The 16,613-nt window shown below is 35.4% G+C and overlaps 1 protein-coding gene across 1 annotated transcript; it reads left to right on the top strand.

The window, feature by feature from the left end:
- Positions 1-409: 409 nt before the first annotated feature.
- Positions 410-16,364, top strand: LOC132550039 (vitamin D3 receptor-like). The gene is made up of 7 exons (XM_060214035.1): positions 410-586; positions 1,067-1,208; positions 8,734-8,946; positions 9,532-9,764; positions 10,803-11,034; positions 12,005-12,229; positions 16,107-16,364. Exons 1-7 carry the CDS (start codon positions 494-496, stop codon positions 16,352-16,354), a joined length of 1,386 nt encoding a protein of 461 aa, XP_060070018.1. The 5' UTR covers positions 410-493; the 3' UTR covers positions 16,355-16,364.
- The last annotated feature ends 249 nt before the right edge of the window (positions 16,365-16,613 follow it).

The raw sequence follows: 16,613 nt of genomic DNA, 5'->3' as shown, positions 1-16,613 counted from the left end.
AGAAATGATCATGTGTTTCCTACTTTTATATATCACCTGATTACCAGATATAGATAACATATAGTTTCAGGTCATAAACATATATATGCTGCAAAGGTACCATTTTATGATGTAATTAAGTTACACAATACAAATACCTTGAAAAGTTAAACAGACAAACCATTGTCCATATTTTTTTTTGTTTTTTTGTTTGTTTTAGTTTCTGTGAAACCATCCTTTTTCTTTTAAAAAACAAGCAAATTTAACCACATTAACCACAAAATAACTTCATGTCATATTAAGGATTTCCTTATGAGTATTGTTTATAAAATTGACTCTTATTATGTTTTTTTTTCTTTTCTATAGTTCCAAGATACTACAAAATCCAGTCCAATATATGGATTTTACTTGTGACACTCATGTGATGTTTTACCTGTGATGTAAAGTTTCTATAATACTGATGTTTACCTGTAATGTCAGACATCTGTAATACTTACCTTTATACCTGTTGAGGATGTCGGATCCCCTAACTTTGCCACCTTGCCGTATATGTACAGGGATTGCTACAGGTATACACTATGGTATCAACACCTGTGAAGCATGCAAGGTAATTATACCACTGTCATTTGTTTCACACTGGCATGATGTAACTCTGAAATTTTATAAAAATCAACAAAAAAAATTGTTCTTTTTTTTCTGCCATTATTTCATTTTGTCATATGGAAACTGAGTATGTTATATGGATTAAAATTTATACTTCATTATGCCAAAAAAAAAAATACACATGAAATAATACCTGACAAAAAAGATTTATAGATGTACAAGGGAAGAAAGGCAGAATAAAATAAATAAAAAGAAAAATGAACAAGAAAATGCTTCAGGCATATTTACTATTTTAAAAAATGTTTGAAATATGAATTTTATTCATTATTTTATTAATCACCATGATGCCAAAATGTTAACTTTTTGTCATGACACTTCCTGAAAAATATGAATACATAATTGATTAGGTATATAACAGATTAATTACCCCAGAACTACCAATTGAAATCTTCAGTCACTCAAAATGAATTTTTTTGGTACACAGGCTTTCTTTCGGCGTGCTTCAATGGAAAAAAATAAATACCAATGCACTGCTAACGATGACTGTGTCATCACCGACAGACGGCGGGGAAACTGCTCTGCGTGTCGTCTAAAGAAATGTTTTGATCTGGGAATGTCTAGAGGAGGTATGTGAATCAGTCATACATGTCATTCATAATTAGAACTCTTGTTTGCAACATAACTGTTTCTGTGCTTACACTTTGTTGATATTGTAAGTGATATTAAGAGTTAAACATAGTATATGAAGATAACACTGAATTTTGAAGTCACATATTGTGTATGTGTGTAATGCAGCAAAATATTATCAACGTCTGAGTGTTAAAAAATCTACATGTGTTTGTATTTATCAATCAATAAGTCCATGTATTGTGATACACTTACTGATTGTACAGTAGAATAAAGAAGAAAATACTATTCCATCTCCCTGACCTTTGGACATCCAGGGGGTCAACACATTACTTCTGATTCAAAGTCCGGGAAAAGAGATTATTAAAGGTCATTACATTAACCTGACTCAAAGTCAGGGAAAGAGATTATTAAAGGATAATACCTGTAGCTAACTCAAAGTCAAGGAAAGATATTATTAACGGATATTACCTCTAGCTAACTTAAAGTCAGGGGAAGAGATTAATAAAGGGCCATTACCTTAACCTGACTTAAAATCAGGAAAAGAGATGATTGAAGGATATTACCTCAGCAGCAGAGTTTATTAAAGGACATTACCTCTAGGTGACTCAGTCAGGGGAAGAGATTATTAAAAGACATTACCTCTAGCAGACTCAAAGTCAGGGGAAGAGATTGAAAGTAGTTATTTTTCCTAATAGCTACAGGTGTAAGTATTACCAGATACTGACTTATTGGTCACAATATTGGCGAAAATGTAAGCATATCAAAATTTTTTTTATTCTGCAATAAGTCTTCAGACCTGCATGTTTTTATTAAAGTCAAGGGGTGGGCTTAGTACTGGACTATGCAATAGCATTTGTTTATAACTTAAAAGACCGCTGCTGGTAAAATGTATCATTGAGTTAATCAAGCATGACAGTACCTGGTGCCATCATATATCAATTAATTGATCATATTTCTATGATGTAATGATGTTAGCCCTTTGTATAAATATGATATCTACAAAAATAACCAAATATAGCATTTCCCAGCTGTGAGGTATCTCAAACCTTTTTTAGTATTGATTAGCAACTTGTCAGGTATATATTTATCTTTAAAAAGAAACTTTATATTCTTAACATTAAACAATGCTATGGAAAATTACGTTTGCATATGTAGTAATTTCATTAAAGTTTACAACTTAATCACTAGAAAATAAAACTGATTTGAAGATTTAATATTGAATGCCTTATATATTTAGTAGATAATAAGTATTTAATGAATAGGATATTGTTCTTTCTACCATATATAACACTTATTATAGTATATCACTTTCACATGTTAATTTGATAAGTAGGTGTGCCTACAGTGACACATCCGATTTGATTTTCAGTGGTATTGTTTGAATTTAACAAAACCATATTTATAAATCAATAAGCCCATGTCTTGTGCTGTTCAGAACAATTATTATCCAGTTTTTTTTTCATTTTTCTGTAATAATCTCTCATCCTGACATTGAATCAGAATTCATATGTTGCTCCCTCCCACCCAATAATTCTAAGTAATACCAAATTCAAACATTTAATTATCTTGATCCAAAATTTGAAATTTGGAATCTGAAACATAATTCAAGAAGACTTGAATTAATGGAACATTGTTAAAGAGGACCTGAAACACACTTGAATCTGCTTGGAAGTGAAAAAACAGAACTTGAATCCGAAAATTAATTCATTTGGGTTTAAATGTGACATTGCATCAGGATACAGGGATGGGATAGGCATGTTCACACATGTATGACTCCAGGCTAAACATGTCTACAACAGGATACTGCCACTCAAAAATTTTAACAATAATTGCAGTAGGATGCATTGTAGTCTGTTATGAAATGAATTATAGATTTATAAATACACATTGTTAGTGAGATGTTGGAATCTGTCAGTGGATGCTTCTTGTCTTAATGTGTACTTGGATCAGTCTCAATCTATGTTTTATTTAGTCACCTATTAAAATTTTATTTTCAAGTAGACATAATGTATAAACACCTTTTAGATATAAGGTCCCAAATTTTTCATGATAGTACTTGCCAGTTCTAACTTCTGTCGTCACACTTACAAGCTAGAGGTCACATGTGCCAACAAACAGAAGATAAACAATGAGAAAACCTGTAGTAATTCCTATCGTACTCTCAAGCTAGGGGAAAATCTAGAACAATCGTGTCACCTGCCGGCCTCAATAATCACCTGACTTAAACCTAAGATCTAAGTCCAAAATTTCTTCTGGTTATAGATATTGCTTTTTGTGATGTAACTGTGTAGTTTTTTCTGATTCTCAACAAAGATATGCATAGTGTCACGAAGTTACACTTCAGTTGTAGTTGTACATTTGTACATATGTGAGCAACTGACTGTATGTTTCCTTTATCTGTGCTATTTACTTGTATACATGTACATGTCGAGGTGGAGCAGCCATTCTGGATACCAATCCTATTAATAAAATTATAGTATGTTAAGCAAAAGGTTTTGCCTAGTTAGCTCACCTGACCCAAAGGGCCAAGTGAGGTCATGCCATACCGCGGCGTCTGTCATCCGTCTGTCACATGGTCGTCTGTCCTGCTTCCGTCAACTTTTCTTTTAAACAAATTCTTCTGAAATACTGAAAGGCGTAGAGTTATCATATTTGGCTGGAAGGTTCCTTACAAAGTTTGCAAAAGAAATGACCTTTATCCATATTCAAGGTCACAAAGGTCAAATGTGTTAAAACCTTTAAACTACTTCTTCCAAAATGCCGAATGGCCTAGAATCATCATATATGGCTGGAAGGTTCCTTTGGTGAACCCCAACAAAGTTTGCAAAAAGAAATGATCTTGACCTATAATCAAGGTCACAGAGGTCAAATGTGTTAAAACCTTTAAACTACTTCTTCCAAAATACCGAATGGCCTAGAATCTTTATATATGGCTGGAAGGTTCCTTTGGTGAACCCCAACAAAGTTTGCAAAAAGAAATGATCTTGACCTATATTCAAGGTCACAGAAGTCAAATGTGTTAAAACCTTTAGACTACTTCTTCTAAAATACTGAATGGCCTAGAATCATTATATATGGCTGGAAGGTTCCTTTGGTGAACCCCATCAAAGTTTGCAAAAAGAAATGATTTTGACATATATTCAAGGTCACAGAGGTCAAATGTGTGAAAAAAAATTTAACTACTTCTTCCAAAATATTGGAAGGCCTAGAATCATTATATTTGGCTGGAAGGTTCCTTTGATGAAGCTTAACAAAGTTTGTGAATAGAAATAACCTTGACCTGTATTCAAGGTCACAGAGGTCAAATGTGTTAAAACCTTTAAACTACTTCTTCCAAAATACTGGAATGCCTAGAATCATTATATTTGGCTGGAAGGTTCCTTTGATGAAGCCCAACAAATTTGGAAAAAGAAATGACGTAGACCCAAATTCAAGGTCACAGGTGTTAAATGTGTTAAAATATTTAAACGACTTCTTCCAAAATACCGCAAGGCCTAGAATCATTATATATGGCTGGAAGGTTCCTTTGATGAAGCCCAACAAATTTTGCAAAAAGAAATGACGTAGACCCAAATTCAAGGTCACAGGTGTCAAATGTGTTAAAATATTTAAACGACTTCTTCCAAAATACTGGAAGGCCTAGAATCATTATATATGGCTGGAAGGTCCTTTGATAAAGCCTAACAAAGTATGTGAATAGAAATGACCTTGTCTCATATTCAAGGTCAAATGTGTTAAAATCTTCGAACAACTTCTTCTAAAATACAGGAAGGCCTAGAATCATTATATTTGGCTGGAAGGTTCCTTTGATAAAGCTTAACAAAGTTTGCAAAAAAAAATAACCTTGACCTATGTTCAAGGTCACAGAAATCAAATGTGTTAAAACATTTAAACCACTTCTCCCCAAATACCTGAAGGACTAGAATCATTATATTTGGCTACTATGTCCCTCTTATGGTGTCCTACAAAGTTTGCTTAAAGAAATGACCTTGACCAATCTGCAAGGTCACAGGTGTCAAATGTGTTACAATGTTTAAACAATTTCTTCTGAAATATCAAAAAGCCTAGAATCATTATATTTGGCCAATATGTTCCTTTTATGAAATTCAAGAAAGTTTGCAAAAAGAAATGACCTTGATTCATAGTCAAGGTCACAGGGGTCAAATGTGTTAAAGGTGGATTATATGCACAGATATAGTACTGTTGGTCGTAAAGATCCAGGTGAGCGATACAGGCCCTCTGGGCCTCTTGTTTTGGCAAAGTGGCTTGGTTTGCATATTGCAACATTATATCTTGTGCTACAGTGTGAAAGGCAAGTGACCACTGCTTCTTGTTGAGCAGTGTGTCTTTGTTGGTTTGATTGAGCCAGACTGTTTGATTCATTAGACATGTTTTTGACACTCTGCTCTTATGTTGCCTATCACTTACTACATCGTATATTTTTATACATACTTGTACACTTTTAAATGTTAATTCTTATTGCTGAATGGAACTTTTAAGACATATATAATTCTAGTGCCTTCATTCTACTTCCCATTAATTAGTTGTTTGTTAAATGATATGAGCTTACTTCAGGAGCCCCTAACAGATTATTGCTATTTGTCACATTTACACCCCAGTGGAATGATGCAAAAAAGGCTTGTATTTGGCAGGAAGTCTGTCTGGTGCTACAAGGTCAATACTGAGTGGTTTAGATAGCACTACTCACAGCAATTTCTCTGAACTGACCACATCTCTCCAATGAAAGTTTGGTAGTGAGAGCAAATCCCTCACAAACCTGCAAATTAAAAAGGTGAATCAATATTCAACTTGTCACAAACCATATTCCAACTTACTCGTCAAGCATACCCAAAATTACAACAGTTAGTCCTAGAGACTCTCTCTATAGACTTTTTTATTGATGCCAAAGTAGTTCTATTTACATGTATTCATCTGCGCTTGTAAGAAGCTATTAGACTTTAAATCAAGCTGAGAGACATGAATTCTGTAAGTTAACAAACAAGAACAGGAATCAGTTCGTACTTGCAGTTGAAGAGAGGGGTGAAGTAGGAAAACACTCCAAATCTCTTCTTGTCCTACCAGTACTAAACCCAGAGACCAAGTAGTGGCATCGTTAAGAAGTAGTAAAAGAAGAAATGTTAAAACTAAATTCTGATTATTTTATTAATCACTAGACACAGAACCAATATGGCCGAGGGTCAAATCATACCAGTTCAAACCAAAATGTAGATAATGACAAGCAACAAGTATATGCTAAATCCCAAACTGACTGGAACTCAAGAAAACTGCTGGAAGCTGTTCTTTAGGGCTGTAGCATAGCAATACATTCTGTTTTGAGTCTGACCTCATAGCTAATGTGGAGGGCTTATCTGTCACTTCCACATTTTACAGCTGAATGGCAGAAGTTTTGATATGCTTAACTTGATTTGTTTAGTGTATTTGAAAGATGTTATAGTCTATGCTAGTTCTTTTGAGCAAGAATTGAACCATCTGATGTAGGTCCTAGATTGTATACAATCTGCTGCTTTAAAGCAGAATCTCAAAAATTTTGATTTTCTCTAAAGCAGAGTCCTAAAAATTATTGTCTTTTTTGATACAAAGTGAATCTTTTCAGTCATCTAATTGCCGGGGAAGGTTTTGTAAATGATAAAAAAAATTGTGTCTGCTGTTCAGGATTGGTATATACCAAAGTTTATCAAGGAAATAAGCAGTTTTCTCAGTGTGAGTCTATCATAGATGCTTTAACAGTGCCATTGCATCAACTGATGGAATCTGGTCATGTTTTCCTACGGACTGATGCCTGCGAATCTGCATTCAAAAAGCTCAAATAAAGAATGGTCTATCCACTAATCTTGACCTCAAAGGGACAAACCTTTTATCCTGGATGCCAGCAATACAGGTGTTTGCAGAGTGCTCTCCCATGTAGAGGATTACCAAGAACGGATTATCACTTATTTTAGGAAATTGCTGAGCGGCTATAATAACTGTGAATCTTTCAGATAAGACTGACAAACACGTTGAACAGATAGATGGAAGTATGTTATTTGATGGATTGAAAAAGCTTTATGAGAATGACAATATCCCAAGTGTATTTGAAGGTTGGAAACGAAGCAGACAAAAACCTCTATGGGAGGACATAACTTAGCAGCCTCCTGTGTTAAACATTACTGGTCATGTTTGGTCACTTTGTATCTCCTATAACAAAGCAGACAAAATCCAGTATGGTAGGATGTAACTTAGCAGCCTCCTGTGTTAAACATCGCAAAGTGGACAAAAACCTGTATGGGAGGATGGAACTTAGCAGTCTCCTGTGTTAAACATTATAGGTCATGCTTTGTCACTTATAACTCTGATAACAAAGTGGACAAAAACCTTTTTGGGCGGACATTTCTTATCAACCTCCTGGTGTTAAACATTACTGGTCATGCTTGGACACTTGTATCTCCTTTCTGGTGTTCTCTAGACAGTTTGACAGTAAAATCTATACAAGCAGTGGCGGATAGTTGCTCTTGAAGAGCTTCACAACTTCAAGACTGCTTGTCATCTAGGTATTGCTAAGACACTGGACAAAGTTAGGGCCAGATGTTACTGTTATAGACTTAGAAAAGATATTGAACAATGGTGCAGGGCTTGTTTTATCTGACAGGAAACTTTCTCCTTTACCTCCAAATGCTCCCTTGCAACATTTTGTACTTTGCCCTCAATTGAATGCATCACTGTTGATGTGATGGGTCCATTACAAAGTGGTGTGACACCCATGTCATTCCTAATCAAGAAGCCCTTATTGTTGCAGAGGTGTTGCTTAATCAGTTCATTCTGCAGTTCAGGAGAGAAATGTTAAAAGTTGTGCCTTTTAAATGTATATCATCATAGGAATTGACAAGACAAGAACTATTCCATATTCATAAGATGTGTCAAAAGTCTTCCCTAATGTTGGAGAAGTGTCTTTGTCTGCATACACTGTATTGTGTGTTAGAGAGTAGGGTAAGAGTCAAGAGACCCCTACTTCTCTATGAGTTATTGTCCTTTGTTTGAAGGGTAAGACAGAGCCTGACTTTTTGATCCTGAAGACATATTTTTGACACTGCTCTTATATGGCCTGCCATTGACTATATATTTGAGTTTTATGCATACCATCACATGTGTAAACCTTAATCTCTGTTGACAATTCCCCATTAATTTGGAGTCTTATTATTTTGTAAACGGCATGAGCTTACTGCTCAAGTCCCTGGCAAATTATTGTTGAAATTATTATTTTTGCCACCAGTCTTATAAATTCACTTATTTTAACGATATAAAGCCTTATATTGACTACTATTGATATGAAATCTACATCAAACAACATTGTTGTTAGATGCATTTATCCCCACAGATGGCTGGCTTTTCCAATTGCCGTGTCATAAGCTTCTTTATAATTTAATTTATGTTTGTGAAATGTGATAACATTATCAAAATTAAGTCTAATAGATAAGCTCACCAAAATACACACTGTAATTGACTGTTCAAATTGTGTAATTTCAGCTGTACGACATGGCCGCTATACAATTGCAATCCGTACAAAGACCATCATGGAAGTCAAACGTCTAGAGGGAAAAGATGCTGTGTCAAGCTCTGACTACGAGAAGGCTTTATCTACAGAGATGAAGTCAAGAAATGCCAGGAGTGGATCTGAGGAATCTGACACTGTCACATCTACTTCACAACCCACAGAACTCCCCCTAAGCCCTGCTACAGGTAGGTCAGGGGTCACAACACTTTCAGGTCAACTGAAAGGTTAGCAGTCACAAAACTTATGGTATTGGCACTCCATCCTTTACCTTATTGTATCAAAATTTCTGATGTAGGTTCCCTTTTGTCCCAAGTTGTGCCTAATTGAGTTATAGACTTATGAAAAACAAAATGGCAGACAGGTGGCCATCTTGGATTTTGATTACTTAAGTTTGTTATCAATGTTTCATGAGAAGGACAAGAAGGAGTTGTCTCAAATTTCATATGTCAGTTCCACCTGGTCACTTGCTATGCTCTTTCAGTTTTTGGACTGATCACATGATAAAATTGCTGACAAGTTACCATCTTTGAATTGACTGTCAAAGATGATTATTGCTATTCATATGAGGAATCCTCACACTTCATATAACAATGAAACAATGTTGGGTGCCAAGATCCCTCTTGAATCTATTGTTTGCCTTTCTAAACAGCGGCAATAGAAGTCAGGCAATGAGTTACTTTAAATTTCTTTCCATTAGGAAATATATTAATTTTTTCCTTAGGTATGAATTCATTTCATGGTAATTTCATTATTCTCATTTATCATTCCAGAAAAGAAAAAGAAAAGGAAGAGTAAACGATTAATGGGAAAAGTATTTAATGAGGAGAGACCATTGGTATCTGATCCTACCGTGAATTCCACACACACTGAAGACCTGACTCTAGGAGAGGCAGAAATGCAAGAGATCATCAACCTTCTTGTAACTGCACAAGAAAAGATCTACCCCAACCTCATCAATTACTTCAATAAAGAATTCACAGAAAAATTACAGACTGATTTCATGGTAGGTATACTGTTAGGAAACCCTATTTTCTATATCAGGTATACCATAAAGGTGGTACAGCAATGATTCAACAGGTGATATATTGTTCTTTAAATTTTCTTAGTCCTGGAATTATTGTGACAACAAGTTAACAAGCTCTGATATCTGATGCGTTTCGTAACAGTATAGCACAATATCAAACAAATTATCAGACAATAGATGTCAACAAAAATCTTCACCGATTGTGACAGAAAAGTACTCTCTAGCCAAGTTGTATATTATTATAACAGGTTTTTACCAGGTCTGTATACTCCTCCTCTAGGAAAGAACTCATCTTCAAGTTTTAGGAAGTTACAGTGGCACGGTTTCAAAGTAACACTAAGCATTATTTTAGAGTCCCTACATGGGCGCCAATGTAACTTAGGTCATTATTTATGTAAATGCTTCTGCAAGGATTTGAACATTGCATCTCTGGCTTGCTAGTCTGATGCTCAACTGATCAAACTGAAGAGAGGACCTCTCTATCCAAGAGGTAAATTGTGGCTAATATTTACCCAGGGTACACAATATGGAGTATTCAATCACATGAACTTGCTGTAGGCTGGCTCTTTCACTCCATATTGGAACCAGTGAAGATAATTTACTTATTGCCCTTTGTTGCTATTCATATTAAATGTTACTTACAAGTCATAAGGTAAATGGTTATCACATTATACAATTTTATCTGGCCTAATCGAGCAACAATGAAACCTATTTCTCGGAGGTGTTGGAACCAACTCAAACTGTTTTCTAAGGTCACAGAGGGAATCATTTCAATGGGTTGATCCAAACACTGAGAGGATACAGGTTTGACTGTTGGCTGATACTGAAGTTGTAAAACAACTGCTTTGTAACCTAGATTATCTAATGTAATCAGATAAAGGCCGTTTACACTGAGAATTCAATTGTCTGTCTGGCTGTATATGTCTACATGCAGAGAAGAAATATTTTTTCTTTGAGATACCAATGCAATCTTATTTGAAGAATATGTTTTTGTAAATGATAATTTAAATTTGACAGGATGGTTATAGACTACGTAAGGAAGTGTTTGGATTGAAGGCAGGTGCTATCAGCACAGAAGAGCATCGTAGCATATACAATATGACTGGAATAGACATTGACGACCGATTGGCAAAGCTAAATAAAACTGTTGATCACATACATCGTGGAATCATCAAGTACATCACGTTCGCCAAAGTCATCCCGGGTTTCAATGACCTCTCCAAAGCAGACAAACTTGCGCTCATAAAAAGTATGAAATCTTGGCCTAACAGTGGTGGCTTTTGCTCAGCATTGATGGAATTGTCCTTACAAAGAATTTCTAGTGATTAAGTGGGCAAATAAAGCGTTAACTTATAACTAATACAGTACCTTGACAATATTTAACGTTGAAAATAAGGAAATAGATGTTGATTGAAATTGGATGTTATTGCAATTTCCTTTCTGAATGTTGACATTTACTTGGTATTTCAGCTTATATACATTTCTGTAAGTTGCTTGAAGGGTCTAACAATTTAGGCCCTTAGTATCTCTGTAGAATGAAATAGCTTTATGACGCAGTTTAATTCCTTATTTGGCTTTACTGTATCTAATTCAAATTTGTATTGAAAGGTGTTAATCACTTGTGTGTCTCACATATATTGATTATTTCATTTGGGATAGTTTCTTGGATTTTGAAATCAAAGTTCTAGGTATGTCATTGTAAGTTCAAAAAGAAAACCAGTTTCTGTGCAATACATTTTAGCATCCTTGTACTGAGTTTCCTTGTACTGGTCAAGCTGAAATTTTATACTTACAACAAGTAATAACATTTCAGTTCCAATGGTCAGATATCCAAATTTTACTGTTACTATAAATAGAACAGATAAATCTGATTTTCCTGTAACCAAGTATCATACTAATGGACTTTACTGCTTGTTGTATGGGATATCATATTTGGTTCGTAACATCACAGTCATTGTTATTGTACTTTGAAAGGAAATCTGATTTTAGCACAACCACCAAATGTGCTTCATTGTAGCTTGGGAATTTACAAGATGCATCTAACTAATCATGATTCTCTTGTATTTAATTTTCACCTTTCATGTCTAATTTTAAGTCTCGTATTTACTTCTCAAAAAACAAATCTCTCTCCGAGGTTGATGCATCATGTCCTTTTAATCTCTTTGTTTGTTCCCTCTTTTTCTAATTTTCTAATGCTAGTTTTACTTGTTTCTCTGCAGACTCTAGGTTTGAGTACTGGATCCTGGGACACTATCTTCACATTAACCCTGACTTGGGATGTAATGTGGGTTTGGAGATAAAGTTTCACCGTGAGGAAACCATACAGTACTGGGGATCAGAGGATATTGTTAATGGTCAGGAACATTTTGCAAGAGTCATGCATAAACTTGCCTTGTCTTACGAAGAAATTGCTGTGCTGAGAGCTATCGTGATTGTATTCCGAGGTAGGTGGTTGAATAGACATGCTGAGCTATCGTGATTGTATTCCGAGGTAGGTGGTTGAATAGACATGCTGAGCTATCATTATTGTATTCTGAGGTAGGTGATTGAATAGATATGCTGAGCTATTATGCTTTTATTCCGAGTTTGGTGATTGAATAGGTATGTGAAAAACTATCGCGAGTGTGTTCTGAGGTAGGTGGTAGAAAAACTGCTGATGGCAATTGTGATTTTATTTCAATTAATGGGTGAATAGATACATGTATACTGAGAGCTATTGGGATTGTAGGTAGTTGACTGAGGTAGGTAGTTGAATAGCTGTACAGAGGGCTATTGTGATTGTACTGCAAGGTATATAGTTAAATAGATACATGTATACTGAGGCTTATCATTATTAGGATTGTAGGGTAGTTGTCATCATGCTTCTGAGGTAGGTAGTTAAACTTTTCATTCAAACGACTTCTTCTCAAATACTAGAAGGTCTAGCTAATACTTGGCACAGAGGATACTGGCATGGAGCTCTACCAAGTTTGTTAAATGAATGACCTTGACCCACTTTAAAGGTCACAGGGGTCAATATGTTAAAATCTTTAAACAACTTCTTCTCATTAACCAAAAGGCTCAGAGTGTAGATATTGGGCCTGTGACATGCTATATATCAAATGAATGACCTTGACCCACTTTAAAGGTCACAGGTATATGTTAAAATCTTTAAACAACTTCTTCTCAATAACCAAAAGGCTCAGATTGCTGATATTGTGCCTGTGGCATGCTGGGATGAAGGGCTATCAAGTTTGTTTAAATGAATGACCTTGAACAACTTTCAAGGTCACAGGGGTCATATATGTCAAAATCTTTAAATAACTTCTTCTCAAATACTAGAAGGCCTAGGGGGCTAATACTTGGCCCATAGCATGCTGGCATGGAGCCCTACAAAGTTTGTTCAAATGAATGACCTTGGCCCACTTTCAAGGTCACAGGGGTCAAATATGTTAAAATATACAAAGGACTTCATCTCAATAAGCAAAAGTCTATGAGTGCCGATATTGGGTCTGTAGCATGCTGGGAGGAAAGGCTACCAAGTTTATTTAAATGAATGACCTTGAACAACTTTCAAGGTCACATTCAAAATCTTTAAATAACTTCTTCTCAAATACTAGAAGGCCTAGGGGGCTAATACTTGGCCCGTAGCATGCTGGCATGGAGCCCTACAAAGTTTGTTCAAATGAATGACCTTGGCCCACTTTCAAGGTCACAGGGGTCAAATATGTTAAAATATACAAAGGACTTCATCTCAATAAGCAAAAGTCTATGAGTGCCGATATTGGGTCTGTAGCATGTGGGAGGAAAGGCTACCAAGTTTATTCAAATGAATGACCTCAACCCACTTTCAAGGTCACAGGGGTCAAATATGTTAAAATATACAAACGACTTCTTCTCAACAAGCAAAAGTCCATGAGTGCTGATATTGGGCCTGTAAGATGCTTGGAGGAGAGGCTACCAAGTTTGTTCAAATGAATGACCTCAACCCACTTTCTAGGTTTGGCTTGCTTTTTGTCAGATGACCGTTAAGGCCCATGGGCCTCTTGTTGTATTCTAAGTAGATGGGTGAATAGCTGTGAACTATATATCATTGGTTTGATCATGTGGCAATGTATATTATCATAAATAAAAAAAAAATTCTTAGTGATTGAGACTTCTCAAGTTCCAGTAGACGATATCTTAAGTGATTGAGACTTCTCAAGTTCCAACAGACGATATCTTAAGTGATTGAGACTTCTGAAGTTCCAATAGACGATATCTTAAGTGATTGAGACTTCTAAAGTTCCAATAGACGATATCCTAAGTGATTGAGACTTCTCAAGTTCCAATAGACGATATCTTAAGTGATTGAGACTTCTCAAGTTCCAGTAGACGATATCTTAAGTGATTGAGACTTCTCAAGTTCCAATAGACGATATCTTAAGTGATTGAGACTTCTAAAGTTCCAATAGACGATATCTTAAGTGATTGAGACTTCTCAAGTTCCAATAGACGATATCTTAAGTGATTGAGACTTCTCAAGTTCCAACAGACGATATCTTAAGTGATTGAGACTTCTCAAGTTCCAATAGACGATATCTTAAGTGATTGAGACTTCTAAAGTTCCAATAGACGATATCCTAAGTGATTGAGACTTCTCACATTCCAATAGATGATATCTTAAGTGATTGAGACTTCTCAAGTTCCAGTAGACGATATCTTAAGTGATTGAGACTTCTGAAGTTCCAATAGACGATATCTTAAGTGATTGAGACTTCTCAAGTTCCAGTAGACGATATCTTAAGTGATTGAGACTTCTCAAGTTCCAATAGACGATATCCTAAGTGATTGAGACTTCTCACATTCCAATAGTGATTGATTGAGACTTCTCAAGTTCCAATAGACGATATGTTAAGTGATTGAGACTTCTCAAGTTCCAATAGACGATATCTTAAGTGATTGAGACTTCTCAAGTTCCAGTAGACGATATCTTAAGTGATTGAGACTTCTCAAGTTCCAATAGACGATATCTTAAGTGAATGGGACTTCTCACATTCCAATAGACGATATCTTAAGTGATTGAGACTTCTCAAGTTCCAATAGACGATATGTTAAGTGATTGAGACTTCTCAAGTTCCAATAGACGATATCTTAAGTGAATGGGACTTCTCAAGTTCCAATAGACGATATGTTAAGTGATTGAGACTTCTCAAGTTCCAATAGACGATATGTTAAGTGATTGAGACTTCTCAAGTTCCAATAGACGATATCTTAAGTGAATGGGACTTCTCAAGTTCCAGTAGACGATATGTTAAGTGATTGAGACTTCTCACATTCCAATAGACGATATGTTAAGTGATTGAGACTTCTCACATTCCAATAGATGATATGTTAAGTGATTGAGACTTCTCACATTCCAATAGATGATATGTTAAGTGATTGAGACTTCTCACATTCCAATAGACGATATGTTAAGTGATTGAGACTTCTCACATTCCAATAGATGATATGTTAAGTGATTGAGACTTCTCACATTCCAATAGATGATATGTTAAGTGATTGAGACTTCTCACATTCCAATAGACGATATGTTAAGTGATTGAGACTTCTCACATTCCAATAGATGATATGTTAAGTGATTGAGACTTCTCACATTCCAATAGACGATATGTTAAGTGATTGAGACTTCTCACATTCCAATAGATGATATCCTAAGTGATTGAGACTTCTCACATTCCAATAGACGATATCTTAAGTGATTGAGACTTCTCACATTCCAATAGACGATATGTTAAGTGATTGAGACTTCTCACATTCCAATAGACGATATGTTAAGTGATTGAGACTTCTCACATTCCAATAGACGATATGTTAAGTGATTGAGACTTCTCACATTCCAATAGACGATATGTTAAGTGATTGAGACTTCTCACATTCCAATAGATGATATGTTAAGTGATTGAGACTTCTCACATTCCAATAGATGATATCCTAAGTGATTGAGACTTCTCACATTCCAATAGACGATATCTTAAGTGATTGAGACGTCTCGAGTTCCAGTACACGATATCTTAAGTGATTGAGACTTCTCACATTCCAATAGACGATATCTCTTGATATTCAATATTCAAGATATAGAGAAGTCACTGATATAAAACCATTCAAAGCTTTCATGCAAAGATGGATTAGTTAAGAAGCCAAGAGTCAGTATCATATTTGTCGGCAATAAGACCACGGTCTGGTCATACCAACACCCCTGACATGGAATCAGTGATGATGTGTTGGTCCTCTGCTTATGACATACAAAATAATGTATGTTCAGACATGGGCTTATTTACAAGTTTTCTTCTGTATTCTCAGATCGCTGTCCTCTGGATGATCCAGACCAAGTTGAAAGGATACAATGGCCATTGATACAGTGCCTCAAATACGTCATACAGAAAGTCCACCCAGGAGAGGACAAGCGATTCTATACATACCTTTCAAAACTTGTGGATCTACGAAATCTTACAGAGATGAACAGGAAATCTAACAAGATGCTTGATGAATTCCAAATGACAATCATGAAAAATTACCCAATAGTTTACGAATGTCTGTACACTATGTAAAACATCTGTGCTGGACACAAGATGGTTCATTTTAATTTTGTTATCATTATGAATCACTGTATATATTTTTATCATTAGTGGATTTATGAGATTGACAAACTGTTAGAGGATGAAAAGATAATGTTGGATTGTGATATGCATAATATAAAATACCATAAACAGTAGATAAACCAGAAATTTAGGGAAATATTGCTTCATGCAAGCATCACTGTAAAATCATTCATTTTCGCAAGGGGTTTATTTTCGTTGATTATGTCCA

This window comes from Ylistrum balloti, unplaced genomic scaffold, assembly GCF_031769215.1.
Source record: "Ylistrum balloti isolate Yb309-2 unplaced genomic scaffold, AGI_CSIRO_Ybal_v1 Utg370102, whole genome shotgun sequence".
Classification (NCBI taxonomy): Eukaryota; Metazoa; Mollusca; class Bivalvia; order Pectinida; family Pectinidae; genus Ylistrum; species Ylistrum balloti.
The sequence above is the reverse complement of the archived record's forward strand: the minus strand, read 5'-3'. Positions and strand labels throughout refer to the sequence as shown.

What these genes read in the sequence shown, in the direction of transcription:
- LOC132550039 (XM_060214035.1), top strand. Translation starts at nt 494, where the DNA reads ATGTCGGATCCCCTAACTTTGCCACCTTGCCGTATATGTACAGGGATT. An exon ending in ACACCTGTGAAGCATGCAAG is followed by an intron (nt 587 to 1,066) that starts GTAATTATACCA and finishes TTTGGTACACAG; the next exon opens with GCTTTCTTTCGGCGTGCTTC. An exon ending in TATCGTGATTGTATTCCGAG is followed by an intron (nt 12,230 to 16,106) that starts GTAGGTGGTTGA and finishes CTGTATTCTCAG; the next exon opens with ATCGCTGTCCTCTGGATGAT.